The following is a 23,386-nucleotide window of genomic DNA, read 5'->3' as shown; positions in this document are numbered from 1 at the left end:
TTACCAGAGCTTCACATCACAGGAGATAAGAAACACTGAACAGGAACTAATGTGACTTTGGTGGAGTTCATGATTAGGTTCTGCAATAAAAACTCGAAAGGAATAGAAAATGCATCCACGACTGATTGTGAAATGCCAGCTGCCCATTTTTCTCAGCCTTTCTGACCTCTGACCAAGACCTCTGCTGTGGGTCTACTCCTTTTACATGTGTATTCCCCAACTATTAATGATCCATTGAAGGAGGACACGATCAATTTCAAAAGAGCACAGGGCTCTCCTCCCAGCGTCTTATTGTCAAACACTGACAATCCAGTCACACGAATGTTTTACATGCTAAGCCATCATTTAACGAGGATGCGACTCTCCAGTTTGCTTTTACTCTAGTCCAGCTTCAGAGTGTTTGGTCTGGCACACTGAACATGGCTCAGTTTGGTCCCACATGCAGAAACAGGAACGAGGATTCCTGAGTTAAACAATATAAGATAGTCCCTCATCGTGGGCCTGCAGGCTTTCCAACATGATTCTAGAAAAGGTGGATTTTACTTAAAGGAGCCCATTATGCAAACATCTGCACCTTTGGAAGAAAGAAAAATACGGAAATGATCTCTTTTACTACCTAATGCCTCACGGGGAGAAAAGATACGCCTTCTGGATAATAAAGATCTTAAAACAGATACCAATCAAAGAAATCAACAGCGAACAGCTCTGGCCAACTGTGTTTAATAAATTTTGAGAGAGCCCACTGATAAACCCCCGTAGAAGAAAAAAAAAACCCTCAAAATTTAAAATTTTAAAAGAGAATATTTACTTGGCATGGAAATTATGCCAGACTAAATGGGGAGAACCAGTCAGTGCATAAAATGCTCCCCAACCCTCTACTTGTGAATTAAAAAATAAAGGTTTTCTGGTTTGCTATGTGTAGAGGGAAACTTGAAGGCAGAGCTCCAGGGAAAGCAAGGTTTTATCTTTGATCTCTTTTCCCCAGTGCCTGGTAGTGGGGTCTCAATAAATGAATGCATGTTTGAATTAATTTCTATTTCATGACAATTTGAATGTTACTGTTGACTTGCTCAAATAAATCTTATCTTCTTGAAATGCAAATTGGATGTCACTCCCTTCCTGAAAACCCTCTGAGGCTGAGGCTTCCTTAGAGTAAAATCCAAGCACCTTATCCTGCCCTGTGAGGCCCGGTATGGGCTGCCCTCCTCCTACAAGTCTGCATTCCTGCTACTCTTTTCATCCCAAGGTATATTTAATATCTTCACTATGAGTTTGGACTAATCCCATTCACTACCCAGGTCTTCTTGGGTGAAAACTGCATCTATCTGATGTGTGTCACTCTGGCTCCAAAGACCCAGAGACAGAACTCACTCTCTCCCATTCATCCCCTGCATGTCAACCGGATCAGTTCCTGTAAAATCCAAATCTGATCATGTCACTTTCAGCCAAAAATCCTCCATCATTTGTCCCTTTCGCCGCAGGAGTATCCTATCTAAGCTCACTTCTTAGCATGCGAGTCCCACCTTTGCTCCTAGTCAAGCCCTGCCACGGCCCCACCCTCGTCCGCTCTAAACTGCACGCACTCCTCTGGAGGTGTCATTAAGTGCTTTCTTCCATCAGCTGTCCTCACAGCACCCTTCCTGCCCCGTCCACGTCTCTGTCTCCTGTCATTCCTCATTCTTGAGAACTTGCTTTGACCTCATGTCCTTCGGAAGGCTGAACCTGTAACATGACCCTTCTCACAAGATAATATAGTCGATTGTTGCAAATCATTGCCCCAGCTAGCGTGTGGACTTTACAAGAACAGAGATAGTGTCCCTTCCTTCATCTCTGGTGCCCCAGAGATGAAGATGGTGCCCCAGAGATGAAGACAGACTTCTTGACTATCCAAGCCTGATGAATACTGAGCAAACAAACCATGCAATAATTTTAGACCCTCTGAGTGGCCAACGCCATGCAAGGAGCCTGCAGAGCACAGCCCTGCGGATGTGTGGGGACTGTCCTGTGCACGGCAGGATGTGGAGCAGCATCCCTGACCCACCAGATGGCAATAACAGCCCCAGTTGTGACAACTAAAAACATCTGCAGACACTGCCAGGCATCTGCTAGGGGACTGAAGCATCCATGGTTGAGAAAATCTGTCAGGGGTACATGAGAGGTAAGGACAGCACTCATTCCTGCCCTCAGGAGACTTTCCATCTGGCCTCCCTTCTCACGGCCCCTCCCAGGAGGGCCTTCCTGGACCAAGCAGTGTCTCCCACCACCCTCTATATCTTTTATCGGCTCCGTGTCTATTCCCAGCACTTAGGGCCACCTGATCGTCACATACTCACTAATGCCTGTAGATTGACAGAGCTCCACGAAGCAGGGATTTGGTGGTTGTTTGCTGCTGTATCCCCAGCACTGTGAAATAGTGGCTAACACAAGTTGGGTGCCAGATCAATGTCCTTTGAATGAATCGGCCCCCAGGTTGAGCTGATCCCTTTCTGATGGAGCTGCTGAGTCTGCGCTGCCTGGCGTGGACGCTGGCTCTATGGTCCCCAGCTGCTCCCCTGTTTTCCTCCACTTCTCTAGACTGGAAGAGAAAACTCAGCTGGCCAAAAAGCATGCTCCCCCACGTGCTTTTTACCTGGGGGTTCTGCTCACAGGTTATCCCTATTTCATATCCAGAGCAGTCAGGCATCTGCTTCAATTAAACAGGAAGCAGTGGGCAGGCCAGAATCGAGATGGGTAACATGGAGGTTGGCTGGCTTCCCAGCATTGGATGACGACATGGGACACATTTGCCTTTATTCCCTGATCATAGGGACCACCAGCTTCCAACCCGCTCCACAGGAACTCAGCCCCCATCACAATATTATTCTCCAGGTATTTCCTGGGAGGCCCAAGGCTGGCTTCACAAGGGCCTCCTGATCAATGTCAGCTTCCATACCATGTGCCAACTGCTGCTGCCTCCTCCCTTATCAGGGCAACTGGGGGAGATGTCACCACGGTGACCCACCCCTGAAGACCGGCACTTCCCATGCCACAGTGCTACAGGTGTCAGAGGGGGCCTCTCTTTCCAACTGTGTAATCCTTGGCCACCTGTTCCCATAGCCGTGGTGCTTACATCCGGGTTCTGACCCAATTGTTTGTGATCAATTTAATTAGCTTCTGGCCCTCACTTTCAATCTTGCAGTCTTTCGTAAAACATGACTTCAATCATTTTCTGTTCTCGAACCCAAGGGTCTTCAACACACTTCAGGGTCCCAGCGTAGGAGGACAACCTGTCCGTATCCCCTCTTTCGCTCCTCTGTCTTCCAGTCCACACCACTAATGCGCTTCTTCTTCCTCTCCCTTCTCATTTTTACCAAATAAAAATAAATATCTTTATGCCGATAGCTGAAGGCATATAGATAGCTAGTGGGTGGCGGGAGCTGGAATGGATGGCCCCCCACCCTGCCCCTGCATTTGGGGATCTGGTCCCAGAGTGTCAGTCACAATGCTCGTCATAGCCAGGGAATCTCAAGTCCTGGGAGTCTGAGCAGTTGCCCCGTTATTTAACTTGTTCCCTATAAATTCGCTGGGCTGCTGAGCTGGACAAAATGGGTCTAAGGCTCTTGCAGTCCCAACGTATTGCGATGCTTCAGCACCTTGGGAAAGAAAATGCCGCCAAGTAATTTGAAGAATCAGCATGATGAAGTAGACTTGGTTGTAGTTAGACAACTAAAACAGCAAAAAAAAAAAATGTAGCCATCGTATCATTTATTCATTCCATGGATGTGTGCTAAGTCCCGAGTGTGGGCCAGGTGCCGCAGATGCAAAGACCAGTGTGGGGGTGGAGAAGAGAAAATTAAGGAATGTGGGGTTCTCCCACCTGCCAAGATTCAAGTTGAACCTCTTCTGAGGGGTTTGTGCTAATGAAGTTCAGAGAAAAATATGTTTCCATAGCCCTGAGTGAGGAAGCAGCTTTGCTTAGTGGACCAAATAAATAATCAGTCAGAAGCAACTCAGCAGTCTAATCCAGGTATGTGGCTGCCGCCGCAAGGTCGTTTAACCTCTTCATGCCTCAGTTTCGCCAGCTGCACCTGACAGATAAGGCCGGGTTGTAATAAAATGAAGTGCTTGGAAATACGAAGAGATGAACTGGAAGAAGTCAGGTGGAGGTGATCAGAGGTACAGCGGTAGGGAGGGGCTGCGAACAAACCTCGAATTATTTTTTCACAAGCACTCAGAAGACAAGCGTTTGTTTATTAAATTCTGTTTCTCTGAATGCCTATTTTTAAGTGTTTGTGTCAAAGGAGGCATTAGAAAGCAGCCTCAGATGTTTGCTCAGAGTCAAGCAGTTGGGAGAAATGAGATCTTTGACTTTTATTATGTGTTAGAAACCCCTGCATTGTCTCGCTTGATATTCAAACACACACCTAGTTGGTTGGTATCATTATATTAATTCCTAATTATGAACGAACTGGGGTACAGACAAGTTATAGTAACACAACAGTTTCTCAAACTTGGCTTCACAATGGAAAAACTTGGAGAATTTTATAAACATACTGACACCTGGTCACACTCTGAGACATCCTGATTTAATTGGTTTGGAGTGCAGCTTGGGCATTCAGGGTTTTCAAAGCTCCCCAGATGATTCCAAGGGCAACAAAGTTCAAGAACCACAAATGCTTTGTTCAAGGTCACAGATCTACTAAGGCAGATAAAGCTGGTTCTGCCGACCCCAAGGCTAATTTCCCCTATCGGGAATTACATCAGCCTGTTCCAACTCCAATCTTCTGAGGACATCTTCATCTCCGGCTGAGAAACAAGCAAACACGCAGTAACATCGCATTTAACAGTCATCCAAAGTCTAGACAGGATGCAGCAAGGAAGCCTGGGACAAATTTGCCTGGCTCTCAGGTGCCACTAATGAAACAAAAAGAAAGCAGTTTGGAAGAGTTGGAATTGGATGGAGAGGGCTTTCAAATGGCACACTGGAGCACCAGGAGAAATAAGCACAGTTGAGGTACATGTTACCCCACCAGAACTGTAACGAAACAGGTTCAAAGGTCATCTTCATCAAGGCCAATTAGTGATCAGGTCAGCTGCCATGATGTTAATACCCAAGAGTGTGATTATTTAGACCTGTGCTCCTCCAACTACAGTGAGCCTCAGGATGACCTGGCGGGCTTGCTAAAACCCAGATGTAGAGACCCACCCCGAGAGTTTCTGATCCAGCAGGCCTGGGAAAGGACCTAACAATTTACATCTCTAACAAGTTCCCAGGCGACGCTGTTAGTCTGGGGCCACAGTTTGAAACTGCCCAGTGAGATGATTCCCTTTTACAGAGAGTTACTGACATTCAACTGTTTACCTGCTAGCTGCTCCCTCACAAGTGCTTTCAACTCCATTGTACTTGCAGGGAGCTTAAACTATAAAACCGATATGTGGCAGGCTGGCTCCCAATTCCGGAACACTTACTAAGTGACTGGGCTGAGTGATAAACACCCACTAACTATAACACTGTTAGGAGATGATACTGTAATCTCACTCTCATTCTAAAAATGAGAAAACAGAGGCTGAGAAGTAACTGGCTAAAGGTGTCAGAGTATTAGAATGAACCATGAAATTGCCAATGTTCACCTCTTTTTCACCTGTAAGAATGGCAATTTCATATGGTTCACGTGATAGGAGAGTCAAGATTCTTCCCTCCGTAGGTCTGGCTCCAAAGCCTGGGCTTTTAACCCAAATCCTTTGTTTTGTCCCACTCAGGGCTCTTGCCTAGGTCACATGTGTGTTATTGATTGATAGGACCATAATGATGACAGAAGTTAAGATCACAGGTTTGAGAACACACTCTCCTAGGTGTGAGCCTGTTACCTGCCTTTGGGCAGCTAAGCTTCTCACTGACAGGCTCTCACTTGGAATAAAACTGCACTCCAGCAGTCCCACTACTGAGTATCTACACAGAGGAAAAGAAGTCATTATACGAAAAAGATACTTGCACACACATGTTTATAGCAGCTCAATTCGCAATTGCAAAAATATGAAACCAGCCCAAATGCCCATCAATCAATGAGTGAATAAAGAAACTGTGGTGTGTGTATACATACATATATATATATATGGTAGAATACTACTCAGCCATAAAAAGGAGTGAATTAATGGCATTTGCAACAACCTGGATGGGATTGAAGACTATTATTCTAAGTGAAGTAACTCAGGAATGGAAAACCAAACATCATATGTTCTCACTCATAATTAGGAGCTAAGTTGTGAGGATGCAAAGGCAAAAGAATGATACAATGGACTTTGGGGACTTGGCAAGGGGGAAGAGTGGGAAGGGAATGAGGAATAAAAGGCTACAAACTGGGTTCAGTGTATACTGCTCGTGTGATGGGTGCACCAAAATCTTACAAACCACCACTAAAGAACTTACTCATGTCACCAAACACCACCTGTTCCCCAAAAACCCATGGAATTAAAAAAATTGCACTCATGTCATCACAATGTGGTAGATGACAACCACCACTCCAGTCCTCTGGCAAGCGGACTTTCCTGTACCAGGGAGCTGGAAAAACTAAAAACTATGTTGACCCAGCTCTCTTGCAGCTAGAGTCCTGCTTATGGTCTAGGTTCTTCCTGCAGATGCACCAGCGTGAGACTGGATGGAAGTGAGTGGCAGGAGGCCACAGCTGTGCTTTGCAGATCAGAGGTTCTGAGCTTGGCAAAGTCACCTGGCTCTTTTAGGTAACCCAAGCAGGGCTGCCACATCCAGTTGTGAGCATCAGAGCAAAGTGGCAGGAAGAGGCAGCAGCGACATTGACTCTTTGCTATGGTTGAAATGCCTGTCACCTCCAAAACTCTTGTTGTAATGTAATAGCCAATGTAATGGTGCTGGGAGGTGGGGGCCTTTAGAGGTGATTAGAGCATGCGTGTTCCACCCTCATGGGTAGGTTTGATGCCTTAATTTAAAAGGCTTTCAGGAATAGGTGCTGTCTTTTGGCCCTTCCACTTTCTGCCATATGAGAATTCAGCCTTCCTCTCCTCTGAAGGGTGCAAGGTGCCAGGCACCATATTGCAAGAAGAGAATCGCCTTACAAGACACCAAACCTACTGGTGTCTTGATCTTGGATTGTCCATCCTCTAGAAACGACAGCCAATACGTTTCTCTTCTTTATAAATACCCAGGCTCCGATATTTTGTTACAGCAGTACAAAATGGACTATGACACTTCTCTCTAACAGTGGTTCTCAAATGGAAGCAATTTTGCCCCTTATAGGACAACTGGCAATATCAGCAGACATTTCTGATTGTCAAGATTAGGTGTGTGTGTGGGTGGGGGGTGGTGGTACTGGCATCCAGTGGGTAGAGGCCATTGGTGCTGCTAAGCCTCCTACAATTCACAGGACAGCCCCCCATAACAAAGAATCACCCAGCCTCAAATTTCAATAGTGCCACTGTTGAAAAACCTTGCCCTAGAATAGTTTCATATGTGGGTATTTCCTGTAGCACCACCTCATCTGGCCTTGTCAGCTAGGTTACTTGGCACTTTGGGCAATCCTACTGGCTACCTGTACTCTTTAATAAATCTCTTCCTTTGTAAACTAGTTGGAGGTGATTTTGTTGACTGCCACCAAGAACCCTGGCTAAGAAAGGTAGCCATGGGGGAGACCAGAGTAGAGGACAAAGAAGACATACAGAGCATGTCCCTACTAGTGAGGGCTGGGGTCCTTTCCAAGTACAAGTCTAATCAGGTGTAGTACAATCCCATCAAGGTAATACGTGCATCATTTGTTCATAAGATGAATGTTATTACAACCAGGTTAATCACTTAAATAACTCTCTAATATGGGTGCATCTATATCTCCCAATTGTCTTATAAGCACTGACATGATGATACACCTATTTCCGCATGACGGCAGCATTTTTCACTTTAATGTGTATTCTGCCAAATTGTCATGGAGCTACAGATGGGTTAGAATTGGGGTAGAGCCACATTAACAAAAGAAAATATATGAGCAAGGATACCTCTGAATGCCAGTCGTATTTCAATTTTATGACAACATTCTTGACCACAAATTCAAAACTTGACCAAGAAATTGGCTAAAAAAGAACAAGTTATATAGTATGAAATGTGAGCAAATACTCAGAAGGTGGCAGTGAGGTCCTTTCCATGTTCTGAGGCCAGGAACACAGGTGGTTCCAGTTACCTGTTCTAGAATTGAGTGTGATAGACGTATCAAGGTTATCTTTATGAAGATGAGATGAGACCATCATCTGAGTATTTGGCATGGAGACTTGGCACACTGTAAATGTTCAAGATATGTTCACCCCAACATTAATAGTAAAAATACATCTTGGGAACCTGTTTAGCCCTCATCTAATTCATCAGTGAAGACAAGATAACCATTTTCATAGGTTTGTGTATGTCAGGGATCTAGGGAATTCTTGGGCACTTAATAGATGCTCAATAAAGTTAGTTTTGCCTCTTCTTCCATATGCTCCTCTCTTCTCCCACCCAGCTCTGACATTCCCAGTTATCTGAGCATCTCCCACTGGACAACAGATCAGTGTGAAGGTCTCCTGCCAAGGACACCTGCCTGCTACCATGGTCTTGGCCCTGCTTCCTGTTTTGCCTTGCACCTCCTGCAGAGCCCATCCCAACCGCACCCCCCCGTCTTCCTCCCCCCACTCGCCTAACAGACGGTCTCCCACTCCACTCCTGTCATCCCATATTGGCAAATTTGCAGCCAGTAGATCATATTCTCAGTGTGAGGGAATCATTACCACCTGCTAATATTTTTATAGAATTTCATAAACTTGGTCATTCATGAATCATTTACAGTACTTTATTCCAGTGAAGAGTTCACAAATCACTCAAATGCTGGCAAAATGCATAATAATGAGTAATATTTCAGGAGGCTTTGCATTAGTATGTCAGCTTCCAATACTGCAAGAGATAAATTATTTTGCCAGGTGCTACTTTGGGTCAGAAGCTGGGGAAGTTTTTCTGGGGGCTGGGGCAGGGAGGAGTGGCAAGATGGCAGTGGGTCACGGAAATGGATGGTTTTTAAAAAGTAATAGATCACCCGGCCAGCCAAACTCCCTTCCCAGCCCCAGTGAGCAGAGTTCCCAGGAAAGGAGCTAAGGAATTTGCAGATTAGATCTAAAATCTAGCTGGGGATAAAATAGGAAGAGTGTTTCTTAGTGATTGAAAATGTGGGGCTTTGGAGCTGAAAAGAAATGGATATGGATCCCAAATCCAATACATGCCAGCTGTGAGACCTTGAAAAAGTTGTTTAACAGCTATTTGCTTATCTGTGAAATGGTGTTAACACCTACTTCTTAAGTCTCTTGTGTGAAATGGATTAAATAAGAGAATTATACAAAGTGTTTAGCATAATATCTGCCATGCAGTGTTCAATAAACAGGAGCTTCAATGGTGATGCACTTTCAGGGGCCCAAGGACAAATGTATTCCAGATTATTTCTTATCATACAAATCCCTGAGGTTTAGATCAAAATATTTCTTGTTGGATTTGGAAAACGTTAATACATCAACACGTACTTGCATGTGAGTAGCACTTAACTTTAAACAACAGAAACATTGGCGCTATTATGATGGCAACACATTCACCTGCAGGCTCTCTCCTTTTTTTTTTCTTTTTCTTTTTTTTTTCTTGTTCTGTTTTTCTATTTCTATTTTTATTTATTTATTATTTTTTATTATTATTACACTTTAAGTTCTATGGTACATGTGCACAACGTACAGGTTTGTTACATATGTATACATGCGCCATGTTGGTGTGCTGCACCCGGCTCTCTCCTTTTTAAACTTGCAAGACTAGAAACTAAAATGTGAGGATTTGGAGACCCAGGATTCTACTCTTTGAAGAACCACATTTGCTCCCAACCATGTTGACTACCATGAATACCATGGATCTAGCTGTACTACTAAAATAGTAACTTATTCTTAAACAGGCACTTGGAATGAACTGAAATTGCAACATTCCTGTGCCCAAAGTAGACCAACATGAGAGTAACCCAGTTCTCATCATCTACAAATAAAGAACCACAGAGTGATCGGGGCTCTTCCTCAAACTTGCTTCTTCAAGGAAGAAGCTTCAGCAACAGTAAGAAGCTTCAGTGAGGGTGTGATGAAAACAGGACAATGACCGAACTGAAGTGCATGAAGCATGGAGGGAAACGGCATCAGAAAGTAGGCCCTCATGAGCCCATTGAAGAGTGCGCTGCTAAGGGCTGGGCCCCAGTCTGCCAGTCGTAAGTAACCCAAGTATTTGTGTAAGAAACTGCATTCCCACTAAATACCAGTAGCCTTTCCAATGAGGGTATATGACCCTGTGCTGGTGTTATCAACAAGCCATGTTACAAACCAGGCACAACTTCCTGCCATGTCACCTACGCACAAAAGAGAGGAATTCAAGCCAGTTTATTTTGAAACAAAGAACTAGAATAAAAGATACATGAAAGCAAGGAACCCAGTGTGTCTTGTTGCTACTGTATCCTCCTAACACCTTGAAGAGTGTCCCTTACCCTATAAGTACTCAATTAAATGTATGTAAAATAAATGAATTGCTCAATCAATCCATATGCTATGACATAGACTATAAAAGTATAGTAAAAACTCAAGACTACTCAAGGAAAGTTTGTGCTGGACATGAGAGATTGGGCTATAACTTGGAATCCTTTGGGTTTTCACTTACCTTCCTTCACCTTTAATATCATTGATTACTGTCAACCATGTAGGAAGATTATATGATGCTTACTATGTTTCCAGCATTTTCTAAATGCTTCATATGTATTAGCTCATTTAATCCTTATGAAATCCTATGACATCATTATTATTTTTCCCATTTTCCAGGATAAGAAGTTGAGGCAGACAATTTGTCAAGTTTCCACACCTAGTACATGATAGCCATGATTTGAATGCAGCCAATCTGGCTGTGTGCAGAATCCATGCTTTTAACTACCGTAATATTATATGGCCTCAGTTTTTAAAAAGTATGAGAAGCTCCAAGCTGCAACCGAAGCTCTGTTTTATTAGCTGTTTAGCAATTACTAGTTAGCAAAAACTAGTAATTTCATTTTTTTATAATCCTCAGAAGCGTTAGCTGTATTCACACTTTATGGACAAGAATCCCAAGATCAGGGAGGGTAAGAGTGTTGCTCAAGGTCCCACAGCTCAGTACGCAGCAGCGCTGAGACCTGAATGGAGGATCTCAGATGCTGTATTAGTCCGTTCTCATGCTGCTAGTGAAGACATACCCGGGACTGGGTAATTTATAAAGGACAGAGATTTAATGAACTCACAGTTCCACATGGCTGGGGAGGCCTCACAATCATGGCAGAAGATGGAGGAAGAACAAGGGGACTTCTTACATGGTGGGCAAGAAAGCATGTGCAGGGGAACTCCCATTCATAAAACCATCAGATCTCATGAGACTTATTCACTATCACAAGAACAGCACGAGAAAGACTCACCCCCACGACTCAATTACCTCCCACTGGGTCCCTCCCATGACATGTGGGAATTCTCAGAGCTACAATTCAAGATGAGATTGGGGACACAGCTAAACCATATCAGATTCCACAGCTCTTGATCACTCTGCTAAGAAATTATGAAATTTATTGTATCTTTCCTTAGTTTTTTGTGCCAGAACTTTCTTGGAGACTCCCATGATGGGCACAGAAAGAGAAGAGGGCATCTATCCATAGTCTGCTGCTGGTTATTCCTACAGCAGCTGGACCCCAATAGCTGCCAAGTCACCTCTGATTACTGTCAAGGCCAGCTGGAACTGGGTATTTCTGAGGGCACCAACATTCAATTTATACAACTACCTGATTCCCCCTTGAGTATAAGTTGGGACTCATGGCTCACTTTTCAGTTCTCATTGACAGGTGACTCCCCCAGCAAATGCTCAGAAAAGGCTTTGGCAAGGCTTCCGAGATGGAAATCTGGAAAGCACCCGCATCCTCCCAGGGCCCGAGACCCTTGAGCGCATTGCCCAGTAAGGGTTCTGCTGGAGGGTGAGGACTTTACTACCTATCATTTTGCTACTGCTCTATGTTTGTCCAGCACTTTATGCCTCCAACGCCCTTATAGTATCTTCTCACTGGAAACTCACAATAATGCATTTAAGTAGGTAAGAAAACCAAATCGATCAATCAATCACTTCCAAATACAACCATTAACCCACTGATTTTTCTTTATCATTTTTGTTAAACATATACACCTCATGATATGTGCAAATACTCCATTGGTAATGAGGATACCATATGTGTCTGTATGTTGTTTTCATTCAATATCTTGAATCTCTCCCATATAACTACAACTTCTTCAGAAGCATTTTAAATGGCTAGAGAAAACTGCCTTGCAAAATCTGCCATAATTTAACTACTCTTTTATCGCTGAATATTTAGCAATTGTTTTCACCCTAAGGACCATGTCTTGCTAATTATATCAGGTCTTGGGGTTTATACCTCTTCCAGCTCTTGATCATCAAGCTGGTCTCTGGAAAGCCAAAGTTGCCCTAAGGGTTCTGACCTCCTCTGAGATGCCCCCAGGGTCTCCCTTCTTGGTCTCTGGTACCCAAAGTCTGATGCAGGCCTGGAGGGCTCTACTGATGAGATAAAGACCCCCCACTGTTGCCCTGTCAGGGTTCAATTTCATCCACTTCAGCTCCCACAGAAACACCCTAAAGCCATGCAGTCCCGGGTTTGATGAGGCACAGAAATAATGAGCTCAGTGGGAAGAAAACAATCTTTGAAAGCCACATTTCTGCGCACAGGGTGGGCATGGGAGAGGGGTACTCACTTGATAAACAGCGATTACTTCTCTGTCCAAGGTCCGTGTCACGGAGACGCTCCCTGTGTTCTCATTGATTCTGAAAATTCCTTTAGGCTCTTGATCCACTCCCTTTCCAGTGAGCCGGAACTTGGACCTTTCTGGCCTGTCACTATCAACTACCTGGTCAGAAAAACAGAGAGACATTTAAAACTGTCTGGAAAACACAGAGAAAGCACATTGCAAACATACTCCCATGAGCAATTCACTAATCACAGGTGCCAGCACATGGGTACCTGGTGAACACAGATTTGACTAAAGTAACAGCACCAGAAATAGCATCACTGCCTAACGCCTTTCATCCTAATATCCACGTCTTTGAAGCTGGCAGCTGAGGAAGCTTACCAGCACTCAGGTGACATACAGTGATGGATCAAGGAGGGCAATAATGCCAGTTCAGTCAAAGTTGGACATTTTATTATTTTTAACTCCACGAAATATATTTTTTTAAAAAAAATATTTATCTGCAAACAAAACAAAAAAGGTAATGGAAGCCATTTGCTGCGCATGCATTGATCAAGATTCCAGGTATTTACATATATCCACTAATCCAGTGTCACCTGCCCTGTCACTTCTACTAGGTACTAGGCATGGTGCAGAGGAAGCACTTCGTCTCATCAGAAAAGGTTTATACATATACATATATACATATATATACACATACACACATCTATTTAGGGGGCTTATATATATATAATATGTATATAACCCCAAATATTATATATATCAAACCCCTATATATTAAATATATATGCATCAATATTATATATAGATACCCCAATTTAGGGGTTTTATATATGTGAAACCCCTAAATATGATATATAATATATATATTAAACCCCTATGTATTATAATATATTAAACCCCTATGTATTATATATTAAATATTATATATATTAAACCCTATGTATTATATATATTAAACCCCATTATATATATTAAACCCCTATGTATTATATATTAAATATTACATATATTAAATCCCTATGTATTAAATATATACAATAAATAAAATATATATGTTATATATAAACCTCAAATTAGGGTTGTGTGTGTGTGTGTGTGTGTATATATATATATATATATATATATTTCAGTGCTGGAGGCAGAGGACATTATTATTTCCACTTAATGGATGAAACCACTGAGATAGAATGAGTCAGCAAGCTGGCCATGGCCAAAGCTACGAAAGAGATAAAAATGGGTTCAGAATCACATCTTCCATTTCTCTAGAGACACTGCAATACAACATACAACACTGTCGTTTCTGAATTTACTTTATGGAATTTTCCTACAAATTGTCCACCTTGATTTGACATTTAAAGAATAAATTTGGAAGGGAAAGGTGGAGGAGAGTAGTTCCAGGCAGAGGGAACAGCACGGACAAAGGCAGCAGGCAGACAAGGAAGAGTCTGGAAAGTTTTGCAAATCGTGAGTTACTGGCATATGCTTAAGCATGTAGAGGGTTAGGCTGAGAAGCAGTTGGGGTCAAAGTATGGGGGGTCTTTTTATGCAGATGTGCAACTAAAGAGAACTATTATTGGCATAAGTGGAGTCTAGAGTTTACCCTCAAGTATTCATCTATATTTATGTCACTTTATCATCAGAACCTTCAAACGTTAATTTGATTATAACAAAACAATTTAAAGGTTATGAACACAATAATCATTCAGGACACACAGATAAAAGAAAGCTGATACAGATCTAGCTGTCACCAAATTACAAACGAACAGGCACCTGTTGAAACATACTCCACAGCGCCTGGAGGGTTTAGGTGGCTAAGACAGGAAACCTGCCTTCTCCTAGTGAAAATGGGTCCTGCCCGCCCCCTGCTCCACCACCCCACCACCCCACCACCCCCGCCACTTTAGCTGCCGCCAAGCCTGCAATTCCGATGCCTGACACCAGGTGGCAATGGTGCCTAAGGCAGCATGAACTTTATGCCAGGGTTCATCTGGCAGGATCACTCAAGGCATTACAGGTTTTTTTTTTTCCGATTAAAAAATGTTGTTTATTAAAATACAATGAGTGTTGACTAAACACCAATTACATATGTTTGTATTTTTAAGAGTAACTGAAAATTGGATACAAAAGAAAATTAAAAATAAAGTATGTGGGCCGGGCGTGGTGGCTCATGCCTGTAATCCCAGCACTTTGAGAGGCCAAGGTGGGCGGATCACTTGAGGTCGGGAATTCAAGACCAGCCTGGCCAACATGGTGAAACTCCGTCTCTACTAAAACTACAGAAAATTTAGCTGGGCGTGATGGCGCAAGCCTGTAATCCAATCCCTGTTACTCTGGAGGCTGAGGCAGCAGAATCGCTTGAATCTGGGAGGCAGAGGTTGCAGTGAGCTGGGATTGCTCCACTGCACTCTAGCCTGAGTGACAGAGTAAGACTCCATCTCAAAAAAAAAAAAAAAAAAAAGAGGGGTTTGATACTCTCTGATGAAAATAATTTTCAGTCATTGCTTGACTTGATTAATCCAACTGATACTTTTCCACTGACCCCTCTACTTGCTGCCTGGAAGCCCCATGAGGTCAAGAGCCACAGCTTACTGGGCTCACCATTGGATCCCTATGGCTGGCAAGTAGCGAGAATGAACTCCACGGATTAGACAGCTATATGTTGCAATCCTAGCTTCCCCAGTGATCCACTGTGTGAGTATGAACACGGTCCATCGCCTCATCTTTAAAGTGCAGATGACACCACTTACTTCCCAGCATTGCCGAGGGTTTAATGAGATGGCATCTATAAAGTACATGTCCTGCCACACAGAAGGGGCTCAGTTAATCAAAGCTAATAATTCCAATATTAATCATCACAATAAAATTATACTGTTGTTAATGGGTAAGAATGCTATCTCTATCCTTTTCTGAGGGAATAGGTGGTTTCCTCATTTTTTTTTTTTTTTTTTTTTTTTGAGACAGAGTCTCACTCTGTCACCCAGGCTGGAATGCACTGGTGCAAATTCGGCTCACTGCAACCTCCGCCTCCCAGGTTCAAGTGATTCTCCCGCCTCAGCCTCCTAAGTAGGTGGAACTACAGGCACACGCCACCATGCCTGGCTAATTTTTATATTTTTAGTAGAGATGGGTTTTCCCCATGTTGGCCACGCTAATCTCGAACTCCTGACCTGATGTGATCCACCCGCCTCAGCCTCCCAAAGTGCTGGGATTACAGGTGTGAGCCACCACGTCCGGCCTAGGTTTCCTTTTTAATAACAAAATTCACAGGCCTCCCAGAAGAGAAGTGCTCTGGAAACAGCTCCCTGCGTGGGAAGGGGTCACCAAGCACACTCAGCTCTTCTCTGTCACTGCTGTCATTATTGCTTCACCCCTCTCTGCCAGCAGCAGTATTTACTGTGAAGAGTGAAAGAACAAAGCTTCCACGGTGTGGAAGGGGATCCGAGCAGGTTGTCGCTGCTGCCTCGGGGGTGGCCAGCTTTTATTCCCTTATTTGTCCCCACCCATGTCCTGCTGATTGGTCAATTTTACAGAGTGCTGATTGGCCCACTTTACAGAGTGCTGATTGGTCCATTTTACAAACCTCTAGCGAGCCACAGAGTGCAGATTGGTGCGTTTTTACAGAGCACTGATTGGTGCATTTTACAAACCTCTAGCTAGCTACAGAACGCTGATTGGTGCATTTTACAAACCTCTAGCTAGCTACAGAGTGCTGATTGGTGCATTTTACCATCCTCTTCTAAGAAAAGTTCTGCAAGTCCCCACTCGACCCAGGAAGTCCAGCTGGCTTCACCTCTCATTACCACCTTTGCCCAAATATGGATTAAAACTCCTTCCTCTTGTTCTCCTAAGCACACCTGAGATGAGCAGGTCCTTTCTGAAGATTCTATTAACAAAGAATGCATTCTAATGAGAAACGAACATGGGAATTCTACAAGAGCTATGAAGCAATCACGCTTTCCAAGAATGGGCTTCTCTGACCCATCTATCTGCCAGACACAGGCCCCGCTGGTGACGACCTGCCAGGAAAAGCCTTCTGGGCTGTTAGTTATCTTTTCTTGACCCTTCTCTGCTCAGAAAAAGTTGGGAACACAGCACCCAGACCTTCTAGAAGAAACAAGGAGGGGGTGGGGGAATGGGCCTCTTGGGACAAACATCACCACCCTCCCGTTTCTCTGCCTGCCACTCGGCACAGAAAGCTGAATTCTAGACCCAGAAATTATCCCAGGGTGACTTTCCCTTCTGCTGCCAAGGGTGGGTCTCAATCATTTTCTTGCCCTCTCTCAGAGAGCTTGAGCCACTTGGCGGTACAGACACAAGGGTCTTAGAGGGAGGACCTAGCTGAGTTGGCTCCTGCTGCTGAATTGAAATTACTTATTCCCCAGGAAAGAAGCCAGTCCCCATTGTGAGGGCCCCAGCTTAGCACTGCACACGTCTGTCTCTCTTCTGTCTCTCTTCAACTTTTTATGTTCTTTAGGATGTGGCTGCTGAACCTGCCTCCTGCTCCTCAGAGCTATGTTCACTTTGAAGAAACACCCACAGCCAAGAATGGTGTTCCCAGAGTGATAGGCCCTATGGGACCACCAGCACAGGGAAATGAGGGGTGTCACTTCCAGTAGGGGCCTTGCTTTCTCTAGACTAATTGGTCTCAAGATATGATTCACTGGAACAGTATCAGCATCACTGGGAACTCATTAAAAACGCAAATTCCCAGGCTTCCCCCAAGCCTCTTGTATCAGAAATCAGGGTAGGGAGAGAATTGCTGGCAATCTGAGCTTTAACAATCCCCCCTCCCCAGGTGATTCTCATGCATACCCAAGTTTGAACACCACTGCTTTGGGCAGATTTCAGCACCATCCTTGTTGAGTATCACTGATGCTGGTTTCCACCGCCACTGTTTGGAGCCCTCTGCTAAAAATAGGCTGGGTCTGTTTGCCACCTTCTTTCTAGACCTATTTTAAACATATAACACTAACAGGAAGTCTTTTAGAAACCTGTTTCTAAGACCTCAGAAAGCAGAGTTGGTTTTTCTTTAAGTCACTAGATGCAACATCTCTACGTGTGTTAAAGGCACCCCATGGCTTGGAGGAAGCTTGGCGAGGAAAGCATGAAAGTGGAGTGGGGAGAGTCCCTCTTCAGGGGAAAGCTCGGTGTCTTGGCTTAGTTTAGATCCAGGTGGAAGCTCAAGCCCTTCTGAATTACCCACCACCTCTCTGGCTTCTTGCTGCCTAGCTGGGTTTTCAGAGGGACCCCAACATATTCCAACTTCACGAACTGGGGGATGGGAGGTATGCAATGACCATAACCCAAGGATACACTCAGCCATGCTTCAAAACCACTCCATGCAAATCAAGTGTGTTTCCAGACCACCTTGATTATGCTGTGCTCAACTCCTGGGAATTCCACAACTGCAGCAGCTGAGACTGCAGCCCTCTGTTGTTGTTCAATGTCAAGAAATATAAGAAATCCAGTGCACTGCTCTGGCCAAAGCAAACCCTGCCACGAGTCTCGACTGTTGCAGCAGCTGTTAAGGCCCATTATATACTCCATAGCAGGGCTTCACAGTTAGCGAGACTTTCCTATCATTCTTTGTAATTCCACACTTCTTTTCACAGTGGGATGTTTTTTTTTCTTGTCCTCTGAGTTGGAATGGAAAAAATAGCTAAGGATGAGAAAGAACATGAGCCCCTGGTGTCAACACTCTGGAAGGGCATGTAAATAGCACACAGGAGTCTTGCCTCATACCTGGGTAAAGACACTTCCTGGCTGGCTGTTTGCGGGGGAGGTGGGCATCGCATAGCTGGGACCAGTGTCTTCTGCATCCGGGCAGGGGCAGGGAGTACTGAGGCCTGCAGCAGGTAGTGACTCCCTGATTTGATTTTAAGGGCGTTCTCACGGTATGCTTTTTACAGATGTGACACAATATGGACAAAGCCAATGTTCCATTCAGTTCCCCTGCAAAGTCCCATGCCTACCTCTATTCTCAGCTGTAATGAATGATACAATGTTGTATGTGTTTTTAACGTATTTGCATACATATGAACTCATAGACTATATAGCAGCTTTGAATGGTTTTACATAAATAGGGTCATTATATATGAATTATACAATTATTTCTACTCAATGTGGTTGAGGTTTGTATGTGTATATGTGTGTATTCATTTATAAACTTCGGGTGGTAATTTTAGATTTACAGAACTATTACAAAGATACTACAGAGTTCCCATGTACCCTTCATCCAATTTCCCCTAATGTTGACATCTTACGTAAAAATGGAACATTGGTCATAACTGATAAATTAACACTGATACTTGACTATTAACGAGACTCCAGATTTTATGTATTCAGATGTCATCAGTTTTTCTAGTACCTTTTTTTTTTTTTTTTTTTTTTGAGATGGAATCTTGCTCTGTCACCCAGGCTGGAGAGCACTGGTGTGATCTTGGCTCACTGCAACCTCTGCCTCCTGGTTTCAAGTAATTCTCCTGACTCAGCCTCCCAAGTAGCTGGGACTACAGGTGCGTGCCACCACGCCCAGCTAATTTTTGTATTTTTAGTAGACACAGGGTTTCACTGTGTTAGCCAGGATGGTCTCAATCTCCTGACCTCGTGATCTGCCTGCCTTGGCCTCCCAAAGTGCTGGGATTAGAGGCATGAGCCACCACGCCCGGCCTCTAGTAACCTTTTTTTTTCTTTAATCCAAAATCCAATCCAGGATCCCCCACGGCCATGTGTGACTGTGGCGTTTCGTTGTCTATTTTGGTACTTCCCTGTAGGTTCTCACTTTCTTGAATTGCACTTTAATCAGTTACTCTTTTTTCCTTGCATAGAAAATGAATTTGAAGTATCAGAATGACAGAGTCGCCAAGTACTGCAAGTCATTGTCCTCCTCCCACACTCTGCCAACCTCTATCCTCTGCTCCTTAACTCAGATCTCAAGTAGCTACTTTGTCTGCTTTGTCCTCAGAGCCTAGAACAGTATGCCGTACATGGTGGGCTTTTAAATAAACATTGCAAAATGAATAAGTAAATGAATATTAAGTAGTCTCTTCCCTGGCCTCCATGTTTCTGATTTCTCTTTTATCCCATCTCCTGTCCTAATTGCAACCAGAATGGTCATTCTAAAATGCAAACCCACATCCGACTGGGGCAGTACCCATATGAAAACTTGCAATCGGCCTGGCACAGCAGCTCATGCTCATAATCCCAGCACTTTGGGAGGTTGGGGAAGGTGGATCACCCGAGGTCAGGAGTTCAAGACTAGCCTGGCCAACATGGTGAGACCCCGTCTCTACTGAAAATAGAAAAACTAGCTGGGCGTGGTGGCGGGCGCCTATAGTCCCTGTTACTCGGGAGGCTGAGGCAGGAGAATCGCTTGAACCCGGGAGGCAGAGGTTGCAGTGAGCCAAGATCACACCACTGCACTCTAGCCTGGATGACAGAGCGAGACTCTGCCTGAAACAAACAAACAAAAAACACCCCATGAAAACTTGCAATGGCTCCCTCTGCCAGAGGGTAAAATCTCAGAGCTCTTCTTTGATGGGTCTCCACCTGCTTCTCCAGTCCGAAGCCACAACCCAGCATGAGGCACAGCCCTCTGAACTGTGCCTTTCTTTAGCTGGATGGCCATCCCCCACCTACTCTGCTGGGGACGCCCTCATCTTCCTAGACTTGGTGCCAGCGATTACTTTACCCACTGAAACTTCCCCTGACCCTTTCTCCTGCCCACTCCATGCAGACTTAACCTCATCCACCTGAGCTCTAGCCCTCCTCGCCTGCAAGGTCTGTTAAAGCAAGGGGAGCAGCTTGCCTCTTGGTGGGTGGTGGTAACTGTCCCTCAGGCTGTTGCTTTCTTATTCTCTTTCACATTTCCAGGGCTTGGAACATAGAAGACACTTGATTAACACTTTGAGTGAAGAAGTACAACTTTATTTGCCTGTTTTTACATGATTATAAAATGCTTCATAAACTCACAAATTAAAAATAAGGTCTGTCATACAAACCTCCTTTTTCTTTTTCTTGGAAAATGCAGCCACTTTACCTGGAGACACATTGTCAGACCTTTACTTCTGTTTTTACAATTCCCCTGCATGGTAAACGCACCTGATAGCAATAACTTACGCATACCCTGAAAATGACTCTGTGTGGAGGATGCACCTGAATGTCTGTTCCAAACTAGGGAATCTGGGAGTGGCCAACCTAGAGACTCATTCCTTGTCTGTGAGGAACATCTGAACCCCTGGCCTGTCCCATGGAACATGGACGGCAGATCCAGGCCCTGACTCATAGGTTGAATGAAAGCTGCCAGGTGAAGGATGTTAGGGAAAGGGCACTAATTGAAAATGCTATATAAACTGCATGCCTTTTACAAGTGGCTGTGGTTCTCCTGTTCAGCCTGCCACCACTGGACTCCCCTGTATGGAAGCATCCAATAAAACCCCTCGTCTCATCGCTGGCTCCAGGTCTCCTCTTTGGCATCTTGAACCTGGTGCCACCCCCACTGGAGTTGATAGGGGTTCAGCAGAACATCCCCATAGTGAACTTCCCAGGCAGTGGTAATGCTTAGGAGTTGAAAAGGGACTTAATACACTCCCTATCCTTATAATTTGCAGGGGTCCCTTTAAATGGAGACCCTCCAAGCGAACACTGCTTGTGAGGCAAGGCAGCTTCTAGATAAATATTCTACTACCCCTTCCCTGTCACATCCAACCAAATTGATGCGCCTAGTTTTCCTCTATGTAGAAAATCAAGGGACACATTTTCAGAGGATGAAAACTATATATATGCATTATTATCACAAGGGTGCAAAACTAGGAAATAACCAGACCTTCCTTCCTGGTTACCAAAGCGAACAAATCACATGTGAACAGCTCTGGTCTTCAGAGGATGAAGGTAGGTGTAATACTTTTTCCTTCACCCTTATAATATTTTCACTTTTATACAATGAGCCTATATTACTTACACAGGAAAAGACAACTTTTAAAAACATGTAAGAGGAATTATTGGAGTTACATGCATATGCTAATTTAGAAGATGTTTTCTACTCTACGTTAAATAGGAAAAAGAAAACACTGTTGCCTTTACCTATAGCTGTTCAGAGGCATTTGTGTTTGTCATTAGATTGCTTCTGTAAGGTAATCTGTAAGCATTAATTAATTCTCAGCTGTGGGTTTGCCATGCCTTTGAAATTGAAGACACAGCCATTCAGCAGTCTGGGTAGCTGGAGTACCATGCTTTTCTCTCACCCTTATGGTGCTCAACCATGTTCAACCTCTAGGTCATAAATTAGCCAGGGAACTAAGGAAAGCTCATGGCCAAGAGTCCCCATACCCTGGTGAAGAAACATGGAGCCAAAGTTCTCGCAATCCACTGAGAAGGACGGAAGCTCCACACCCACCTTATCAATCAGCGGTGCTCACGCCAGCTAGGGCTGTCTGTGTTCATCACCAAGGTCAAATGGAGCTCCCATCATCCTAGGGAAGGCGCTAAGGTTACAGGCAAGATGGAGCACTTGGGAAGAAAAATAAAACTCCAGCAACACACAATGAGGGGATCTGAATCTACCATCCAGATCCTTCATCTTTTAGTGGTCATTTTGCCAGCCTGGTTTCCTTCTTATATAGCAGACTCTTAAGATTATGCTTAAGTCTAACTTAAACTGAGCTCTAAGGAAGTCAATGTTCATTGTTGGGTTTTTTGCATTATTTTCTGATAGTGTGCCCCTTTTTTTGGTTATTTTCACTGGGCTTCAGTCTTTTTTTTTTTAAGGAGACTATTTGTTAATTTCTAAGTATTTGCAGAGGTTTTATTTTTCCAAATTAGTATATACTAATGTGGCTAAAAACAGTTCTACCTTTGAATGTTATTTTAAAACTTATTATTGGCCAGGTGCAATATCATCTTTACTAAGTGACCCAAGACACATGGAAAGAATAAGCACTCTGTAGGATTTCTCACAATAGCCAAAATGTGGGAACAACTCAGGTGTCCATCAACAGATGAATGGATTTAAAAAAGTGTATGTGTACCTATATGTGTACATATGTAAAGATTGTATGTGTCTACATGTGTGTAAATATAATGAAATACTATTTAGACTTTAAAAGGAAGGAGATGCTGATACCTACTGCAACACAAATGAACTTTGAGGACATTATGCTAAATGAAATAAGCCAGTTACAGAAGAACAGATATCGTCTGATTCCACTTACAAGAGGCACCTGGAGTTGTAACATTAACAGAGACAGAAAGTGGAACCGAGGATTCCAGAGTCAGTGAATGGGGAGTTAGCATTTAATGGGTATAGAGTTTAAGGTGAGGAAGATAAAAACGTTCTGGAGATGGATGGGGATGATGGTTGCACAATAATGTGGATGTACTTAATGCCACTGCCATGTACATTTTACCACATTTAAAAAAATAGCATTTTCTCTTTGTAGGCCACATAGTTTCATATTTATCTATCTTTTCTAGTATCAACTGATTAAACTATTCAGATCCTCTCTGTCCTTGCTTATATGTTGCTTTCCAGATCTGTCACATTCCGAAGTATTTTAGTCTGAGCACAAGTGATTTTATCCAGTCCTCC

The 23,386-nt window shown here is 43.8% G+C and overlaps 1 protein-coding gene across 2 annotated transcripts in view; it reads right to left on the bottom strand.

Moving 5' to 3' along the window:
• Positions 1–23,386, bottom strand: part of CDH13 (cadherin 13) — a 1,164,519-nt gene that overhangs the window by 561,556 nt on the left and 579,577 nt on the right. For both annotated transcript variants that reach the window (XM_016930253.3, XM_016930251.3), the window contains one exon: positions 12,805–12,957. In XM_016930253.3, the coding sequence (XP_016785742.2) occupies positions 12,805–12,957 (153 nt within the window). The remainder of the gene's footprint in view (positions 1–12,804; positions 12,958–23,386) is intronic.

Source organism: Pan troglodytes, chromosome 18, assembly GCF_028858775.2.
Source record: "Pan troglodytes isolate AG18354 chromosome 18, NHGRI_mPanTro3-v2.0_pri, whole genome shotgun sequence".
Classification (NCBI taxonomy): Eukaryota; Metazoa; Chordata; class Mammalia; order Primates; family Hominidae; genus Pan; species Pan troglodytes.
Note: the sequence above shows the minus strand (reverse complement) of the source record. Positions and strands in the feature narration are given on the sequence as shown.